This window comes from Amblyraja radiata, chromosome 7, assembly GCF_010909765.2.
Source record: "Amblyraja radiata isolate CabotCenter1 chromosome 7, sAmbRad1.1.pri, whole genome shotgun sequence".
Classification (NCBI taxonomy): domain Eukaryota; kingdom Metazoa; phylum Chordata; class Chondrichthyes; order Rajiformes; family Rajidae; genus Amblyraja; species Amblyraja radiata.
In genome coordinates this window covers 67,931,417-67,952,508 of record NC_045962.1, presented here as the reverse complement: position 1 = coordinate 67,952,508, position 21,092 = coordinate 67,931,417, and the positions used below count along the sequence as shown (strand labels likewise).

The 21,092-nt window shown below is 42.1% G+C and overlaps 1 protein-coding gene across 2 annotated transcripts in view; it reads left to right on the top strand.

The window, feature by feature from the left end:
- The window catches only part of gtdc1 (glycosyltransferase like domain containing 1), a 305,811-nt gene that overhangs the window by 259,892 nt on the left and 24,827 nt on the right, over positions 1-21,092 (top strand). For both annotated transcript variants that reach the window (XM_033024711.1, XM_033024710.1), the window contains exon 8: positions 17,754-17,824. In XM_033024711.1, the coding sequence (XP_032880602.1) occupies positions 17,754-17,824 (71 nt within the window). The remainder of the gene's footprint in view (positions 1-17,753; positions 17,825-21,092) is intronic.

Genomic DNA, 21,092 nt, shown 5'->3' with positions numbered 1-21,092 from the left:
TAATGTCTCAATGGACTCGCAAGGCAGGACGGGACACTCCAGGAGGGAGGGGCACTCCAGCGTACCCAAGTGACGTCACAATGCACTCGCAAGGCAGGACGTTCCGGGAGGGAGGGGCACTCCAGCACACTCGCATGGCGGCCGCTGCCGGCGCCCGACGCCCGACGGGGAGGGTGGAGCTGGAGTGAGAGCTGTGCCCAAGGCTGAAAAAGAAGCTGCCGCTGGAACCAAAGACAAGCCTGGGTCAGGGGTCAGGGACGAGCCCACTGGAGCCCAGGCGGTGGCCGAGCTGACGATGGAGTCTACAGCCAGGGTCTGTCAACTATCAACGGGTCTGCACTTGGTCAAGTCATAGTTTAAAACTCTGTCTCAGTCATAGTGGCAGTAGGAGTACTGCAATTGACTATTGCATCTGAATTGCAATTCTGGTTTCCCAGCTATAGGAAGGATGTCATTGAGTTGGAAAGGGTGCAGAAGAGATTTATTAGGCTGTTAACTGGACTTGTAGTCTTGAGTTATAAGGAGATGCTAGATAAGCTGGGACTTTTTTCTTTAGATTTACGAGGCAAAGGGGGTATCCTTACTGAAGTATACGATACCATGAGAGTCATAGATAAAGTAAACATTCACAGTATTTTCCCCAGAGCAGAGGATGCTAAAACTAGAGGGCATCGACTTAGAGTGGGAGAGATTTAAGAGGGACCTCTGGGGCAACTTTTTTCTCTCAGATGGTAGACCATACCTGGAAAGAGCTGCTCGGAGAATTTATTAAAGTGGATACAATTATGGCTTTCAATTGACAATTGGGAAAATATGGATAGGAAGGGTTTAGAAGGGTATACAAAAAGCCCAGAATGCCAACTTGGTTTGCATGAACAAGTTGGGACGAATGATTTGTCTCCATGTTATGCAGCTCTGTGACTCTAAAATAAATTCTGTCAGCATTTGATTACCACTATTGTAACAGTGTGTACATGAAATGTAATTGATGAAGTAATCAAACTGGGGTAATAGTTCCCCACCCACCCAGGAGTTGAAAATACTTCAACTTCTCAACACGTATTAATGGTGGTAATTTGAAAAAGTCATGCCTGAAATAAGAACTAAAAATGCAGGATACACTCAGCAGATCATGTGGCACATGTGGATAGGGAAACAGAGTTACCACCTCAGGATGAAGATCCTTCTGAGAACTGACAAAGTGCCTTTGTCCTGAAGCATTAACTCTATTTATCTTTCCATGGATATTGCCTGTCCAGTTGAGTGTTTCCAGCATCATTGTTTTTTGTGACAAAGAGTGTACAACCAGGGACATTGTCTCTGTTTCTAATTCCACAGATAGGTCCTTCTTCTTGCGTATAGCGTGCACAACCTAAAGTTGTAGATCAACTTGTTCTATTTGATCTATTTGTTTGTGCACGTCGGGTTGATTGCATTAGTCGAAACTGGGTGGTCCACGTGAAGGTTGCAATCTCCCACCACAGATAGGTCCTGATTTGATGAGTGTCTCCCACAGTTTCAGGCTTTATTTCAGTTGTCCAGCAACTGCAGTTTTCTCTTAACTCCCTTAACATGACTATATGCGGAACCATATTGCAGGAAGGAAGGGCAAGTAAATTATGGCCACCATTTATCTACTGCATATCAATATGAGAACCGTGAGCATGGAAGTAAATATAGTCGTGCAGATTTTAACGTGAAGATTTAGCTTTTTATATTTCTATCAATAATTAATTATTTTCCTGACAAGACGGTAAACACTAAAGGTCTCAGACATCTACTAAACACAAAATACAAATCCACCCTTATATATATAGTGCTGGTCATGCAGGATGAGCCAAAGGACATAAAGAAGCTGTGTTTAGAAATGGTGGCTAGATATCTCCCAGGTGCATTAACGAAAGATATCAGAATGTATGGACATAACAAATAATCGGTCTATAACTGCTTAAGCCCCCCAAAATTGGAAGCTGGTGTAGAATTATGGCATTTCATAACACTTTTTGTGTGTTTTCTCATTGGCTTTAGATTTGTGACCTTTCTCGTTTTCTAATGTGATGTATCTTTCTTCTCCCATTCTGTTTATTACTGATGTGTACTTGGGGAGAGAAGAATGTATTTTCAAGTTTACAGATGATAATAAACTTGATGGTGCATTGAATTGTGAAGAATAGAGCTGAACATTAAAGAAGTATGTTGATTGAGTGAGTGGAATGATGACAGATGCAATTTAACGTAATGAAGTGTGAGATGGCACACTTTGGATGTAGGAATGGCAGATGGAAATACAGTCTAAATGGAGAAACACTGGGAGGAGGGCTGGTAGTTAAAAAAGTAGAATTTAGGGCTCCAGGTAATCAGTCAGAAAGAGTAGCTTACAAGTGAAAAATCCAATCAAAAAAGTAAATGGGATGCTGTGTTTCATCACGACGTGTAGGATATCAAATCGACCAAGTACTATAATTAGACACAGTATCTTTTATACCTCATCTAAAACTTTGGTTTGAAAATATTTAAAGTAGTTCTGCATTACTTATGTCTGGCTATCATTATTGTGACTTTTACGCTGCTGTGCCACTATCCCTTATGGAATGACAATGATTAGTATGACACGATGCTTATTAATAGTGCTCTAGAATTTGTAGCAAACCATTCTTAACACCACTGCCACTTTAACTGTAAATTAATGACACTAATTACCTGGCAGTAAGTTGATTTATAGGCTCTTGTTTCAGGAATCAATTTGGTTATTTCCTGCGATTTGGAAGTTGTGCTGAGCTTAGAACAGGCCACTTTTCGCTATTTGGCGCCTAATGAACATTATTGGGCAACAATCGGACTGACTTTTTTTGTTTGTACTCTTAGTCAGTGAAAAGCTATCAACTTTGGAGGTTACCTGATCTTCGTGAGAAAAAGATTCATGGAATGTTGAGTGTAACAAAAAAGGAAGCTATCGATCCATGCAGTCTATGCTAGCTAACTGTAGAATAATCCAATCTTGTATTCACTCTGTCCCTGCAGCCCTGCAATTCCTATATTCCATGTCCACTCACTGTGTGGTAAAAAAGGTCTTTCCGCACACCCCTCTCTTGCATCAGACCTCAAATCTGGGCCATCCTTGTGCCATCTAAACCTGTCCCAATCTCACATCTCCCCTCGACCTCCTTTGCTCTAAGGAGAACACTACAAGATCTTCTAATCTAAAATTATTAGTATTTTCTCACTATTTGGACTATTTGGATTAATCTTCTCAAAAAAACATTTTCTCAAAAAAGCTTCTCAAAAAAGCTACATCCTTCTTAAACACTCAACTGGACAGGCATCTATGGAAAGGTAGAGAAATAGACCCAACACTATTTTTGTGGCCTAACCAAAATTTTATAAATGCTCGGCATCACAATCCTGCTTTTATATTTGTTATATAATTTTATGAAGCCTAAGTTGCCATTTGTTTGGTTAACCATGCTCTCAATCTGTCCTACCACCTTTAAAAAGATTCAGCATCAGTCAGGGTGTCAGGGGTTATGGGGAGAAGGCAGGAGAACGGGGTTGAGAGGGAAAGATAGTTCACCAATGATTGAATGGCAGAGTAGACTTGATGGGCCGAATGGCCTAATGCTGCTCCTAGAGCTTATGAACTTATGAAACATCTATGCACGTGAACAGCAAGGCTTGTCCATTCAATGCACTTTCTTTAAAATTTAATGGCAACATTTATATTGCCTCTCCAATCTCTTTTGCCAAAATGCATCAACTTGCAGTTCTCTGTATTGAATGCTGTCGGCTTGTCATCTCATGCTGCCAGGCAATCTTTGTCCTGTGGCAGTCAATTGGTATATTCCTCACAGTTTGTCACACCCCTAAATTTGATATCATCAGCAAGTTTTGAAATGTTGCTCTGTATCCCAATCTCCAAGTCATTTATATATATCAAAAAGAATCAGCGGTCGTGGCACTAACCTTGGGGAATACCATTGTCATCCATCCTCTGTCTTGAAAAACAACAATTTATCTCAACGTGCTGCTTTCTGTGCTTAATCCAATTTTTTTTATAGAGATCAAAGCTGATGCGAGAGCTGCTGTCCCTTAAGCCTAAATTTTGCTACCTAGTTTTGTTCTTTGTCAAACTTTTTTTCTTCAAATCCATATCGAAGACATCTACTCCAATTGCTTAATCAGTTTTCTTTAACACTTGATCAAAAAGATCAGTCAAACATAATCTATTTTTTATAAATCCTTCTGGCTCTTCTGAAGTGAAATATCCTACTTGAGACTGCGACCACATTTCATGTCGTCTACCACAGTGTGCTAACCACAGGTAACTCTGCGACAATGTTTGTTTCCATAACACAAATTTGATATAACATGACTGCTGAATTAGAAAACACTGGAGCCACAAGGAACTGCAGTTGCTGGAATCTTCAGTGAAACACTAAAGGCCTATCCCACATAGGCGATTTTTTATGTGACTGCCGGCGACTAAGCTGTTGCCACACGGTCGCCGGGGTGTCGCCTCTATGGTCGTGAGTAGTCTCCTCAGTCGCCCAAAGAGTCGTAGCGTTTTTCTGGTCGCCGCAGGATTTTGAAATGTTCAAAACTTTTCAGCGACAGTTGTAGCTTGTCTTCTCCTGATGTAGCTGCTGTCGTAGATTGTCGTAGGTTGTCGCTAGGTTATGTAGGTTGTCGCCGGAGCTGACTTTGGTGAATTCCATTGTCGTAGTCGCCTAAAAAATTGCCTAAGTGGGACAGGCTCATTAGTCCAGTCGCCAGTTTTTCAGCGACCTGCTACGACTATGGCGGTCGCCGGCAGTCGCCTAAAAAAATCGCCTAATGGGACAGACCCTTAAATGCAGGAGTAACTCAGTAAGTCAGGCAGCATCTCTGCAGATGATGTGTAGGGAGAAACTGCAACTGATGGTTTAAGCCGAAGACAGACACAAAGAGCTGGGTCAGTGGGTCAGGCAGCATCTCTGAAGAATAAGTGACGTTTTGGGTCGAGAGCGTTCTTCAGACTCCTAGGTGAGGTTTTAGGTTGAGACCTTTCTTCAGACCCTGAAGAAGGGTCTCGACATAAAACATCAGCTATTCCTTTTCACCAGAGATGCTGCCTGAGTTACTCCAGCTTTTTGTGTCTATCTCTGGAAATGATGCCTGACTCATTGAGTTACTCCAGCACTTTGTGCTTTAATTAGAAAACACAATTTGCATTATGTGGGACAATTTGATTGTTACGTAATTTCATTTGGGAACTAGAGAACCGCTGAAAAATTACTTTGGAATTGACAAGCAGAAAAAAGCTGCCTTGCATTTTAAAAATGAAGGAAAAAATATCTGCTTCCCTGTTTCCATTGCACACTTAAACATCTAGTGGCAATTGAAATTTACCAGCAATCACTTCAATTGATACTTGCATAACAATACTCTATTAAACAATGTTAAATGCAGCCTTTAGTATTTTTAGCTTGCAGTGACAAATAAACTTACAGGTCTTGAAAAGACATTCATTTTTGAAATTGCTGCAGGAAAAATCACTGTTGCTCTGAGTCTGAGTCTCTAGCCCCCATTGACACAATTGCCTTTATAATTCCACTAGACCAGGTGCGGACCCGTTGGGCCTGTCCCCCAAAGCAATATTCCACCACTGTCCCATAGCACCCAACTGTGCAGGCGCAGCTGAAGTGTTCCCGTTGTGAAGCCAGAGATCCCCGTTGTGACGCAAGTCACGAAAAACCCTCCCCCAACTGCGCAGGCGTGGCCGGCAAGTGGGAACGCGACTGCGACGTTTTTAAAGTTCAAAACGGCAATAACCTGTAACATATCACCCCCTCCCTCCTCTCCTCCCTCTTCCCCTCCCCTCCTCCATTACCTCACCATCCCTCTTCCTACCCATATCCTCCTCCATTCCCCCTCATCCCCCAGCACTCCCTCCCCCTCCTCTTCACCCTCCCTCTTCTTTCCCCTATCCTCCTCCCATTCCCAACCCTCCCTCACCACTCCCTCCCTCTCCATTCCCTTACCCTCAGTCACTCTCTCCCTCCATCCATAACCACTCTCCCCTCCCTACCCCTCCCTATCCCTAAGGATTTGAATAAAACGGATTTTTCTTTTGAGAATCGCGTTTTTTTAATGTAAATGAGATTCGGGATCCCATTGTGACGTCATTGTGAATGAAACCGGTAGAATTTGATTAAAACGGTTTTCTTTTTTTAAATCACGATTCTTTAAGGTAAATGAGATTCGGGATCCCATTGTGACGTCATTGTAACACGGCTGATGGGCAGGGCAAGTGGAAAAGTTTTTTTTGTTAAGTTTAAATTTTAACATGTCAATAACCTGTAAAATATAACATCAATTTGAACGAAAATTGTTTAATTTACATCACAGGACAGTGGTGAGTAAGGTGGGCCAAAAATTGTAGCGCTATCATGTACCGATTTGGTGTAGTTTCCGGAACTCACACGCACACACGCAAACAAACAAGATGAGTTTTAGTAATATATAGATTTTATATGACACGAGGATTCTTAGGAATGTGATTATTGGGGTTAGTTTAGGGATACAGGCCCTTCGACCCACCATGTCCATGCCGACCAGCAGTCCCAGCACACTAGCACTATCCTATACATGCTTGGGACAATTTACAAATATACCAAGCCAATTAGCCTACAAAGCTGTATGTCTTTGGAGTGTTCGAGGAAACACACGCGTCACCGGGAGAATGTAGAAGCTCCATACAGACAAGCACTCATAGTCAGGATCGAACCCAGGTCCCTAGCGCTGTAAGGCAGCAACTCTACTGCTGCACCACCATGCCGGGTTCTAGCAGACAGTTTAACTTGCAGACTGACAATGGTATTCCCCAAGGTCAGACTGTATAACTTACATAGAGGTTCGAAGAGAGGTTACTATGATTTTTTTGTATAGTTTTAGTAGCAGAGACATTGGCAGTGCCGCCACAGCATCATCATCCTTCGTCACAGTTGTTCCATAGATTTAGTAAAATCACCCACAAAACAAACAGCATAAATTGGATTGCCCCCTGGAGTAATACCATATAGTGTTTCAATCTAAGTTTTCAAATGACAGCTCTAAACCAGATTTACTTCATTCTTGTGATATGTGAAGTACTATTCTGTTCACTCTCAGAGATCTATTATTCTTTATGGATGCTGCATTTTTGGCAGTTGTCTTCTTCTGAAGATTTAGCTAGTGGAGATAGGTGTGAATCAGGCACAGGGAATGATATTATGGACAAAGCAGATATAATATAATGCAAGATGCCAAAATGCTAGTGTAGCAATTCATTCACAATGTTAGTGATGTTTACAGCAGTCTTTCACTTCAATTTATTGAATCCCAAGTAACTCCAAGTTCCCTTGGCTAGATGATTAACAATAAAAGATCTTGTGGCGGGCCGAGCCACTTTGGTCTCGAACCGCCGTTCGTCGAGCTTGAGCATTCGCGTGGACCTGGCGTGATCTGGGCCGACCAATCAACGGCGACCTGGGTGGACAGCTGGTGGGGTGCAGCGGACCACGGAGCTAGTCACTACGCAGTCAAAATGTTAACACATACACCTTGCCCCTTTGTACTAATTGTTGAGCTGTATCGTTTAAATATTAAACTGAGTGTTTATACAACACGTGAACCTCTTCAGTGGTGATCCTAATGATCCAAAACGGCCTCTTTTGGATTTCATCATGCCTGGAGGAGACAGCCCAGACCAGCAGAACATAGTTTTACTCAAACTGCCCCACCTTCTGGACATCACAGCCCCAAGTGAGGTTTGAACAAGCTGAAGCCCAATTCCACATCCGCCAGATAACTGCCGAGGTCACCAAGTACTACTACGTGGTCAGTGCGCTGGACCAGGAAACTGCCGGGCGCCTCATCGATTACCTTCGCCAGCGACCAGCCGACAACAAGTACAAATGGATCAAGACGATCCTCAATGACACATTCGGTCTCAGCCGCCGCGATAGGGCGGCAAAACTTCTGCACATTGTTGGCCTAGGCGACCGCAAACCGTACGTGCTCATGAATAAACTACTCACTCTGATGGATGAACGCAAGACCTGCCTCCTTTTCGAACAGGTCTTCCTCGAGCAGATGCCTGAGGACATCCGCCTGCTCCTCGCGGATGACGATTTCACTGACCCCAGACTGCTGGCAGCCCGTGCGGACATGCTGTGGTGGGCCAAACAGTACGGTAGAGTCACCATCAATCGGGTGGTGGCTGTGCCTCGGCAGGTCATACAGGCAGTCCCAGCCTCCATGGAAGGAGCGGCAGTGATGTCAGCCACGAAAGGCGCATGCAAGGACAAGTGGTGCTAATACCACCAAAGGTGGGGCTCCGAGGCCTCCCCCAACTGCGCAAGCATGGCTGACGGGTTCCCGTTGTGATGCCAAAGATCCCCGTTGTGACGCGATCTAAAAACGGCGGTGGGCCCGGCAACCCTCCCCAACTGCGCATGTGCGGATGACGGGGCCAGCAAGTGGGAACGCAGTTAACGGTATAATAATAATAATAATAAATTTTATTTAATGGGCGCCTTTCATACATCTCAAGGACACCTTACATAGTAATCGGAATAAAAACATATAATCGGAGTAAAACAAGTAATTAAAGACATCACAATGACACAAATTAAAAACAGAATTCAATCCAAAAACAGAAAATCAAAAATACAGTGTGAAGAGAGAGCAGCGGCAACCAAATCGTGCCAGCGTCCACTCTCTCTTCACGGCAGCCATCTTGGACACAGACCTACAAGACTACAGTTAGACAAAAAAAAATCATCCCCCCACAGTGGATAGCACTGTGGAGGAAGGCACAATGTCCAGTCCCCACCCCATGTTCACCCCAAAGTCAGGCCTATTGAGGCCACCGCAGTTGCCTCTACGGAGGCCCGATGTCCCTGGCCGTTCTCACCGGGTGGTCTTGCCCCGGCGTCGGGAGAGTCCTTTCGGCGGCTGGGCTACCTGGAACGGCCGCTTCTTGGTTGGAGCCCGCGGCTGCCGAAGCCGACAAGGCCGCGTCGGTTTGGCGCTCCTAGGCTCCAGATGAAAAAGTCGGCGCCCGCTCTCCTCACTGCCGCCTTGCCGCCTCTACGCATGCCGTCTCTCCGCACGCCGCCTCTCCGCTCCGCAAACCCGCAGCCCGGAGATGTTGCTCACGGCGGTCCAGCTCGCCAGAGCTCCAGCGCGGCGACCCAGGCAAGGCATCGCCCGCTCCGCTCCGCTCCAGCGCTCCAATGCTGTGCCGCCACCCAGGCCGAGGTGCTGGGTGGTTCCCGCCAAGAAACGGCGCTCCAAGCCCGCTGGTAGGCCACGACGACGGGTCGACGGGCAGCCCGGAAAAAAGGCTGCCACACCGACCAGGTAGGGACCTATAAATAAAGTAACACCTACCCCCCCACATTAAAAGACCATATCCCCTACAAACAAAAAAACAGGACTCACTAAAAACTAAAAAAAAAACGAATTTAAGACGGACGGCTGCTGCTAGCAGCCGTTCACCAAGATATAAAGTTAATAAAAGTTTATTAAGGGAATAACTTGTGAATTATTTTCTCAAATGGAGCGAAACCTGCTACGCACACCACAGGCGATTGGTGAGTAAGGTGGACCTAATATTTTTGCATTATTGTGTACTGTTTTGTTTGTATTGCGGGAACATACAGGCATGCATAAAATGACACTTTTTAGTCATTTTTTAAGTTTACTAGACCAAGTGAGATCGGTTCCCTCAACGCAATAATCCACCACTCATCCGTTCCTCCAATGCAAACCATAACCCGTTCCCCCAACGCAATATTCCACCACTCACTCCATAGCACCCACGGGAGGCCTGGTCCCCCAACGTAAGATTCCACCACTCACCCGTTCCCCCCAACCAACCCGTTCCCCCAATTCAATATTCCACCAGTCACCCACAGCCCCCAACTGTTCAGGTCGGCTCCTTTTTTTTACCCTCCCTCATTTTAAACTTTGAAAAACATGCAATTGCACTAAGATTTAATGTGGTGTGGGTGCCACTTTCAAAACCATGTTTTGTTATCCAAATCTAATCATTAAACTTTACTGTGCTGGGTTAGGCTGGCAGATTCCCAAAAGGACATTTGCTGTGAAGGACTCAGTGTTCTGGGGTAGCAACATTGTAGACAGTAGGGCAGTGTGACATCATAGCTGATAACTGCTTAACTGTCAGTGCAGATTTGAAGAAATCCTTCTCAAAGTGGAGTTTTGTAAACTTTTAAATGTGAATAAGTGGGATCTGTTGGGTCCCGGTCACTCGGGAGGCCTGGTCCCCCAACGCAACCCATTCCTCCAACGCAATATTCGATCACTCACCCATTGCCCCCAGGGGATGCCTGGTCCCCAATGCAACCCAATCCCCAACTCAATATTCCACCACTCACCCATTCCCCCAACACAACACACTCCCCAAACACAATATTCAACCACTCACCCATAGCCCCCAACTGTGCAGGTGCTGCTCATTTTGCCTTATTCACCCTCCCTCATTTTAAACTTTAAAAAAAATTCAGTGTACTGTGACTTTAAGAAAAGTGGATGTGCACCTGCTAGAGCTAGCAGGACTCAGTGTACTTGGATAACAACAATGTTGCGAGCAGGGCGACAATCCCATTGTGACATCACAGCTGTAAGCACCGGGAAGAATATTTTCTCAAATTTGGGTTTTGTAAATCTAAAAAAGTCTATAACTTGTGAAATATAACATCAATTTTAACGAAACTTGACACAAAACAACCACATGACAATTGTGATTAAGGCGGTGCAAAAATGTTAGCGCTATCGTGTATCGTTTTGGCGTAGGTCCAGGATCAGATAGATAGATAGATAGATGGATGGATGGATGGATGGATGGATGGATGGATAGATAGAAAAAAACAAGATGAAAGTTTTAGTAATATATATAGATAACGTGAAAATCTTTGTCAAATCGAACGATACTTGCTACTGAACCCCCCAGACGAATGGTGAGTAAGGTGGGCATAAAATTGTTGCACTATCATGTACCGTTTTGGCTGTATTGTGGGAACATACATGCAAACATACATACATACAAGATGAGATTTTAGTTATGTACAAGTGGGACCGGTTGGGTCCCTGTCACACGGGAGGCCTGGTCCCCCAACGTAACCCGTTCCCACAATGCAATATTCCACCACTCACCCATAGCCCCCACGGGAGGCCTGGTCCCCAACGCAACCCATTCCCCAATGCAATATTCCACCACCTACCCATTAGCCCAATACAACCCGTTCCCCAACGCAATATTCCACCACTCACCCTTAGCCTCCAACTGCACACCCTTAGCCCCCAACTGGGGTGGCTCATTTCCCCTTATCCCCCAGCACTCCCTCCCCCTCCTCTTCACCCTCACTCTTTTTAAACTTTAAAAAATTGACTTTTCACTTTAAAAAATCCAATTGCACTTGTTGCCAGGACTCAGTGTCCTATGATTTGCAACATTGTAATGGTCAGGGCCAGCATGTGCAATTGGATTTTTTACAGTGAAAAGTTAAATTGGCAGTTTATGTAAATGAGATCCCATTGTGACATCGTGGCTGCTAACTGCCACTGCAATTTCAAGTGATTTTTCTCAAATTGATTTTGTAAAGTTTAAAATTGTAAATAATTTGTAAAATATACAATCGATCTGAACGAAACCTGATACAACACACCACAGGACATTGGCGAGTAAGGTGGTCCAAAAATTGTAGCACTATTGTGTACCATTTTGCCGTAATTCAGGGCATGACTCACAGACAGACAGACTCACAAACAAACAAGATGAGTGTTTTAGTAATATATAGATATATATCAACTTTTATTAAACTGTTACATTGTGTCTTCAACAAAAAACTGCACAAAATTTAGGAGATTGAGAGGGGATCTTATAGAAACTTACAAAATTCTTAAGGGGTTGGACAGGCTAGATGCAGGAACATTGCTCCCGATGTTGGGGAAGTCCAGGACAAGGGGTCACAGCTTAAGGATAAGGGGGAAATCCTTTAAAACCGAGATGAGAAGAACTTTTTTCACACAGAGAGTGGTGAATCTCTGGAACTCCCTGCCACAGAGGGTAGTCGAGGCCAGTTCATTGGCTATATTTAAGAGGGAGTTAAATGTGGCCCTTGTGGCTAAGGGGATCAGAGGGTATGGAGAGAAGGCAGGTACGGGATACTGAGTTGGATGATCAGCCATGATCATATTGAATGGCGGTGCAGGCTCGAAGGGCTGAATGGCCTACTCCTGCACCTAATTTCTATGTTTCTATGTTTCTATTCCTGCTGAACAATACCACTTTTTAGAATTCCACATGAGCCACTTCCTTCCATTTACCTTCTATCACAACAACCCTTCTTTCCTTTTCTCCCTCATGTGTTCATCCAGCTACTCCTTAAATACGCCTGTGGTATTTGTATTAACTACTCCCTGTAGTGACAGCTTCAACATTCACAACCCTTCAGGTAAAAAAATATCACCTGAATTTCCTATTTGTTAGTGGCGATTCGGTATTAATCACATTTGATTTTGCACTTCTCCCAGGTGGAAATATTGGCTACCACTACTGTAAAATCTTCACATTGGCCTCCCCTCAACCTTCTGTAAAGATCAATCACCAACCTGATCATTTTTTCCTATTAAAAATATACTCTCAAAGCTTCATTCTTCCACATCTTTTTTTGCAACTTTTGCAACATTTCCTCGACTATGTTTTCACAATATGATGATTGGAACATTGTTTAAACCAAATGTGTAGGAAGGAACTGCAGATCCTGGTTTAAACTGAAGATAGACACAAAAAGATGGAGTAACTCAGAGGGTCAAACAGCATCTCTGGAGAAAAGGAATAGGTGATGTTTTGAGATCCTTCTTCAGACTGGAGAGTCAGGGGAAAGCGAAAGGAGAGATATAAACGGTGATGTAGAGAGATATAGAACAAATGAATGAAAGTTATTTTAAAAAGTAATGATGATAAAGTAAACAGGTCATTAACCAAATTTTAAACTTTTCAATTTTATTCTGCCAGAATTGAAACGCAGTGATAAGTTTGATATTTACTTGGAATTATTAATCAGTATCTTTTATTTATAGTTTGTAAATTTGTTCCATTCCTGTTACCCATTTAGACTTCTGTTATCTGAGGATTATTGTCTACTTTATGCTTCAAAACAAATTGTACATCATTACACGTACTGTAGGTTAATTGCCTTCTGTAAATTGCCTCTGGTGCATAGGATGATAAAGTGATATAACATGGAATTAGTGTACGGGCTTGGACTCGGTGGGCTAAAGAGCCTGTTTCCATGCTGTATCTCTAAACTAAACTAAAACTTAATAATACTTTAAAAAATTAATAATGCATACTGATTCTGAAAATTTTGGGATATTTTCTGGTATTATATATTAATTACCTGTTCCATTCCATTCCATTCACCCACGAATATGGAGTCAAGGTGAACTTACTTGATATTTACTTTCATGTGGATATTTGCTTGCATGCACAGGTAAACTCATATTCTACTGCAATAAAACTAATTTGAAAAGCCTAGTGGAGAAGATCTGTACAGAGCCCACCAGCATCCATTCAGACCCAAAATAGGTTACGCAATCCTGAGTAGCATTCTCTTGCCGTTAATCTAACACTTGAAGCTGGCATAGTTGTTGAGAAATCAATGGCATATCACAGTTCCATTATCATAGTGTATTTTTGGAAAAATTGCTTATATATTTTAAGTGAATCCAGATGAAATCACAGAATGTTTTAGCCTATACAAAAGCCATTCAGCCTATTGATTCATAACAGCTCCTCCTTTTATCTTCCCCTATTATCTTCCCTTATTACCTTCCCCAACTTTCACTACACTTCCAAGTTGAGATATATCTGCATATTGAGGGGTGCATATATGGACAGGTCCACCAAGATCATTTTCATTCATTGTGTACACCCATGGCCTTATTAGTCCTTCCAAAACACTTCACTTTATATATTTTCATGATTAATGTTAGCTCTTGCCCTGGCCATCTTTTCTTCTTATTGATATCAGCTTAAAATTACAGTCCACACGATTAACAGCCCACCAATCTTTGTGTTCATCTGAAAATGACTCCCTATATTTTTTATGTTTGTGTGGAGATTGTTAAAGTATGTAACACACAGCAGAGGTCTCGGAAACAATCCCTGTGGCAGACTGCTAATCACACAACTTCCAGTTACAAAAACAACCCATGACTTTCATCCTCTGCCTCTGGACACCCAATTTTGAAGCCAATGTACCAAATCACCCTGGATTCCATGGACTCTTACTTTGTGGAAGAACCTTCCAAGTGGGGCCTTGTTAAAGACCTAATTGAAATTTTTACAAACTACATAACCCGGATTACCATCTCAATATATGTATTTACATTTTCAGAAAAAAATCAATGAAGTTAGTCAGGCATGATCTCTCTCCAACAAAGACATGCTGACTACCTTTGATTAATCCTGTCTCCCCAAGTGCAGATTAATCATATAATTTCCCTGCCTCTGATGTTTGACTCATCAGACTGTAATTACTTGTATTATCCCTGCTGCCATTCTTTAGTCAGAGGGTGGTGAATCTGTGGAATTCTTTGCCACAGAAGGATGTGGAGGCAAAGTCAGTGGACATTTTTAAGATAGAGAAATTCTTGATGAGTACAGGTGTCAGAGGTTATCGGGAGAAGGCAGGGGAATGCGGTTAGGAGGGAGAGATAGCTCACATTGATTGAATGGCAGAGTAGACTCGATGGGCCGAATGGCCTACTTCTAATCCTATTCCTTATGACCTTATAACCTTATGAATGAAGATACAATATTTACTTTCCTCATCTGGCATCTCTTGTAATTATTTGAAATTGAAGTCCTTTGGCCGACACCCCACCTCCCTTCCACCCATCACCCCTGAATTATCTGACTACAATGTCTTTAGAAGACATTATAATCCTCATGGTTAATTGTGCCAGCAGTTAACCAAACTTTTTAAATGATTATTTTGTGTTGTCGTGCAGATAATGTAAACCTATCTTTGATCTTTTTGCCGTCCCTTAATTTGGTTCTACCTAAAAAACTTACAATTTCTTGTTCTGTTATTGTCATTCCCATCCACTTTGGTCTTTCTTTTCCCTCCTCATTGCTCCCCTTCTGTGCCTAGACATCATCTGTTAGTTTAAACCTCGCTTCTCCCCTCCTTCAGGCTCCTGAATTCATGACATTAAGTACATTTAAGCTACTGCAAGAAAATAAATGAGACACGTAAAGTGGATATTCTAATTCCCTCAAAAATACTGAGTGTCATGGCATGTGTGCCAGCACTTATCGGCAATAAATGATTTTGAAGAGGACGAATTCACAGCTGATGAGGGTAAGTATACACTGTCAATGCCTGTGAGATGCCCTGGAACATCAACAAACAAATGGCCAAGCTCAGGGGTAGTGGTCTTGAGGGAGGATTCCAGAAGCTGCTTCATGAATAGAGATCAGCACATCCGCTACTACTGTGGAAGATGGGGGAGCTGAGGATGCATGGAAAATGGATCAGGAGCCAGGAATCATTGATCCAGGAATCCTTCCAAATTGAACGTTGATCTCAGTGTTTGTAGTTACCAGCGAAGTCAGTATACTTACATATGAGGAGAGTGTGTACGCAAACCTAGGACACGAGAGGTAAAATCTACACGATCAGCGCGGAGCATCAGAAGATACAGAGGTGGATTTATAATTATAGTTTATTTTATCAAACACTAAAAAGAAATAGGTTTAAATCTCTGCAGATGTCATTGATGATGTAATTGCATGTGATCCTGCAATGTCAAAGTCAGAGGATTTTGGTCAAGTTGGTATTTACTGAGAATCATTAATGCTTTATAATAATTATATGTAATTTAAAACAAGAACAATAAATAATCCCTTTGTGTGAATTTGAGAAACTATTCTATTCTGGGTAAAAGGTCCTTGATAAATGCACCTTCTGTCATCCGTGTTCCTGCTGTAGACAACAAGTTTTTCAAACCTCAAACTTGTTTTACACTAATCCTGATCCAATTCATCTGGTTTGCTACTTGTTTTAGTCTCAGTGCTGTCATATAGTTTCAATGCTCTGCCTTATTTCTCGAAGGTGTGTGATGAGAGATTAATAAGAAATTATGCCTTAATCAGACTTGAGATACTCTCTGCTCAGCTCCCATTCTGATCCTGAGGGGTAGAATATTAAAAACAAATCATGCTATTTATTTTCAAGGGAAGAACTTCTTTCTAAGCAGCGTTGTTACTTTCTGGTAGCTTCTGCGGATGGATGTTTGCATGAGTGAGTGGTAAAGTAAATAGAGTGTACACTCATTGTTAGTTATGGAATGTATCACTTCAGATTTTCTTTGGTATGGAGGACCTATTTGGGCTCTCCAAGGCACCAATAAATCTCAGTAGAAGCCTATGGAATTTCCTTTGGTGTTTGTATGCCAATTTAGTTGTTTTTATTTAATATAGTTTAGATTTTGTGTACTCTTCACTACTTCAGGGAATCTAGAATAGAGTGTAGCTGGGAAATGGCCAAGGGAATTCAATCAGTGAGTTTGAGACTTCCATGTCCACACAGGAGCCTTGAAACCTACTGGGGTTTATGCTGAGAAATGCAGGTGGTTCCATGCAGATTTGCTGGCAAAGGAAAGCAACATCTGAGCCCATGTTGCCTGCAATTATATACTGAAATTCTTCCTGATTATTGTTTCAATAATTAACAGACTGTACTGATTTCAGGTGAAGCCAATTTCATGCTGAATTATTTGAAATTACGGTAATGCAAACCACAATCACAAGAATGGCCTTTTCTTGGTTGACTTGTATCCAGCAAAATAACCACAATATTACGTGGAAAATTTGGTTTTCTACCAATAAGTGACCACTTCCCTATAACTGACAGAACACAAGCAGGTTATTTTATATAATAGTATATCTCAACGCAATAGTCAGGGTAGACAAAAATGCTGGAGATACTCAGCGGGTGAAGCAGCAATAGTCAAGGGTGGTTTATTGTCATATGTACCAAAACAAAATAATGAAATGTTCAATTTCAGCAGTACAACAGGTTTGTAAGCACAGTACTCAATAGATAATATAATTAACAAACAAAATAAAACTTCAATAAATAAAACAAAACAATATAATGCAAAGCAAAACCAAAATGAAATTAGTAATTCTTCTAGAATTCTGGTATCTTAAAAATATTAAAATAGAGGCATACAGCTTAGAAATAGGCCTTTCGGGCCAACTCGTCCATGCGACCAAGATGCCCGTCTGACCGAGTTCAACTTTTTGTTTGATAGATACAGCATGGAAACAGGTCCTTAGGCCCACCAAGTTCACGCCGACCATCGATCAACCATTCACCTTAGTTCTATGTTCTTCTGCATTTGCCTGCGTTTGGCCCATGTCCCTCTAAACCTTTCCTATCCAGGCACCTATCTAAGTGTATTTTAAATGCTTTAATAGTCTGATTCCAGAAATTTTGCAGGAATTGAAGATGTGAATTCTGGTCTAAATACTGCCCTAAATTAGTGGTGCCTACATTGTCAGCAGGAGCTCTCTAATTACTGGAACCATGGTGGATTTTCTCATCCTGGAAAACATGCAGATTTTCATTGAGATATAATTTAACTTGTACCTTTTTTGTATTTATAACCTGTTGAAATCTTTGATTTATTAGGTTGGAAGCTGTTCACTGTGGTTGCCACCCACTGTGTCCTAAAGCCTTAGTCTATCCAGAGATTTTTCCAGGTAAGTTACTTGAATAAACTTTTTACTTGTGAAATTGCTGCAAACTGCTTCTTCCTCTACCATCTCTACACTGCACCTCAGCTCCCCCCCCCCCCCCCCCTCCCTCACAATCAAGTAAGGTCCTGAAAGAGGGGGAAAGCAAAAACATCCATTATATCAAAATAATGACACACAGTGCTGGAATAATTCAGCAGGTCAAACAGCATCTCTGAAGTACATAGATAGGTGATGTTCAACGGAAGAAGGGTCCCGACCTGAAGCGGCATCTATTCATGTTCTCCGCAGTTGCTGTCTGATCCGCTGAGTTACTCCAAATTCTGTATTTTTGTAAACCAGCAAATACAGTTCTTTGTTTCAACATACATTAATTAGTATTGTCCAAATAACACAGGATCCTACAGTGCTTCAAAGGAACAATAATCAAACCAAATGTAACAAGGAGGTATAAAAGGAGGCATTAGAATAAATAACTAGTCAACTTTTTAAGAAGCTTTCCATTAAGCAAGAGAGAATAGAAAGGCAGAGAAGGTAATTACACTACATTACACCATCTAAGAATTACACCACACTATCCTACAATCTCTAATTTTTTGGGTCAAACATCATCATTCTCAAGAGGAACTTTATAATTTACAAGAGGAACTGGTAACCATTTCTGATGGAGGATCTTCAACCTGAAAAATTATCCCTGTCTTTCATTGCACGGATGTATCCTGATCTGATGAGATTTCCTAGCAATTACTGTAGTTGTTTCAGAATTCCAAGAGTTTTTCTCTTATATTTTTTCAGTGGAAGCAATAACATTGGTTGTGTGAAATGCCGCAATTGGCGGAACATAGAGAGATGGAAAGTTTGCAGAGCTGGAGTAAATGGAAGCTTGATGCCATGGAGAGATTTGAAAACAAACTCCGGGCAGCACAGTGGGACAGCTGCAGAGCTGCTCCCTCACAATGCCAGAGATCCAGTTCGAACCTGCCCATGGGTACTATCTGTGCTGAGTTTGCACGTTTTCCCTGTGACCACATAGGTTTTCTCCAGGTTCCTGGTATCCTCCCACATTCCAAAGACGTGCTGTTTTGTAGGTTAATTTGCTTCTGTATATTGCCCCTAGTGTGTAGGATGTGATAATGGGATAACATGGAACCAGTGTGCAGGTGAACGCTGGTCAGATTTGGTGGGCAGAAGGGCCTGTTTCCATGCTGTATCTCTAAACTAAACTATTGGCTGACTAGGTCAGCTAACACAAGATATTAGGAAAATAGGTAGCGAAAAATGATCTCAAAGCTTCTCTGGCATTTTCGGGTGACCAAATCTAGTCTAATAGATATGGACGAGCGGTATCTATAAAATCAATTCAGTTTGGAGAGATCTCAACTGTAGTCAACATCTACTCTGCTTCTCTGAAAGATGGACAGAATCCGACACACTACACCTAGCACCACTGTATTCCACCCTCATGGGCTTAGTTAGGGATTATGACTGGAACATATTGTACAAAGCAAAGACTAAGCTTTCTCAAAAAGAAAACTAACAAGAAAAACATGGAGATGGTCAAGTATTGAAAAGCTGAGTACTTGAAGAACATTTTGCTAAAGTAAAGATAAAAGACCCTAAGGGGGAAATCTGTCCAAACTAAAAGTTTTGTTCAACTTTAGTGTACAATTTTTAAAGAAAGTTTTTGCTTAGTTAATGGGACAACATGTAAAGCCATAATGGTGTCTCAGTTATCAAATAAACTAATTTTTTTATCTTAGAGTTTTGAATTAGAAAATCTGTTTATGTGTTAATTTAAATGCTTGACAATATAATTGTATGTTTCACAGTGATTCTATAGTTCCTCATATAAAGACAATCAGATTGATGATATTTAACAAATGAATTCATATTTGTAGGATAATGTAGAGCCTACAACAACTTGGGTAGGAAGGAACTGCAGATGCTGGTTTAAATCGAAGGTACATACAAAATGCTGGAGTAACTCAGCGGGACAGGCAGCATCTCTGGAGAGGAATTGGTGAAATTTCAGGTTGTCTAAGTCTGTGGAAGGGTCTCGACCCGAAATATCACCCATTCCTTCTCTCCAGCATTTTGTGTCTATTTACAAGAACTTGGATCAGTAGCCAGTGAAGCTGATGTGTGCTGATAGCTGCTATCAATGCTCTGTGTCTTGCTCCTCCCTGTATATTCATTCACCCCATGTTCATGGCATAAATAACTGACTGATTTCTCCTTTCTTCTACACTAATTGTTCTATTACAACACAAAGAAATAAATTATATATATTTAACCACTCTATGGGTAAAGTTTTGATCTGAATTTGTCATTGGCTTTGAGGAAACTTCAGCAGATTTAATGTGTTTTTTTTCAGTTTATAAATTAGAAGTAATAGATTTGTTGTAAAATAAATTTATGTTTAAGCGGTTGTACATTATAGAGACCTGTGAAATGTCTAACTCCTTTGCAAAAGAGAAAAGAAATTATGTTGGTTAGAGATTATATGTTTAGCTTTTACCAGCAGGTTTGTATTGGGTTTAATCCAATGTATACTCTCCTCTTGCACAATGTAGGCAGTATAATCCTGCCAAGTAGCCCATTCTAGTTTCACCTCCAAACCCTCAACTCTTTAAGCGGCTGGTCTGATGCCACTGTGAATCCAGACACAGAGGAGTAAACTGTAGCCAAACACCAAATCAGAATATTTATTCCCACGGTATTTCATTTTACTTCGGAGTCACGTGAGTGACTTCGTGAAGAACCCCGCCTACGGCGCATGCGTGTCATATCGCATACACGCATTGAACGTGTCGGACCTGGGGAGCACGTCCCCTTGAACGGGAGAGTTAAAAAGCCGGTCGACGGCAGGTAAGTGATTCTGCATTTTCACCGTTTTTTAGGAATGGATAGAGGACGCAGAAAGGCTGTGAAGAAGCTGCAGGATGTCGGCGGTAAAGGTGCCGGGGACCCGCAGCAGCAGCCGACGGCACAGGCAGTTTGCGTTGAGCCAGCTGTGCCAGATTCAAACCCCGCGCCGGGAAAAACTAATTCTAGACCGGGCGGGAAGGCGAAACGCAAAACGAACCGCTGGGAAAGTGAGCCCGAAAAATCGCCGGTAAATACTTACTTGTATAGCAGTGATGATGACCAGCTGCAGGGCATAGAGCAGCCGGCAGCGATCGCATCTGCAGAGCTCGGAAAACAGTACGAGTGGCTGCAGCATGTGGGGCCGTCATCTATCTGTTTGGAGGAGTACCGGGACGGCGAAAAACGG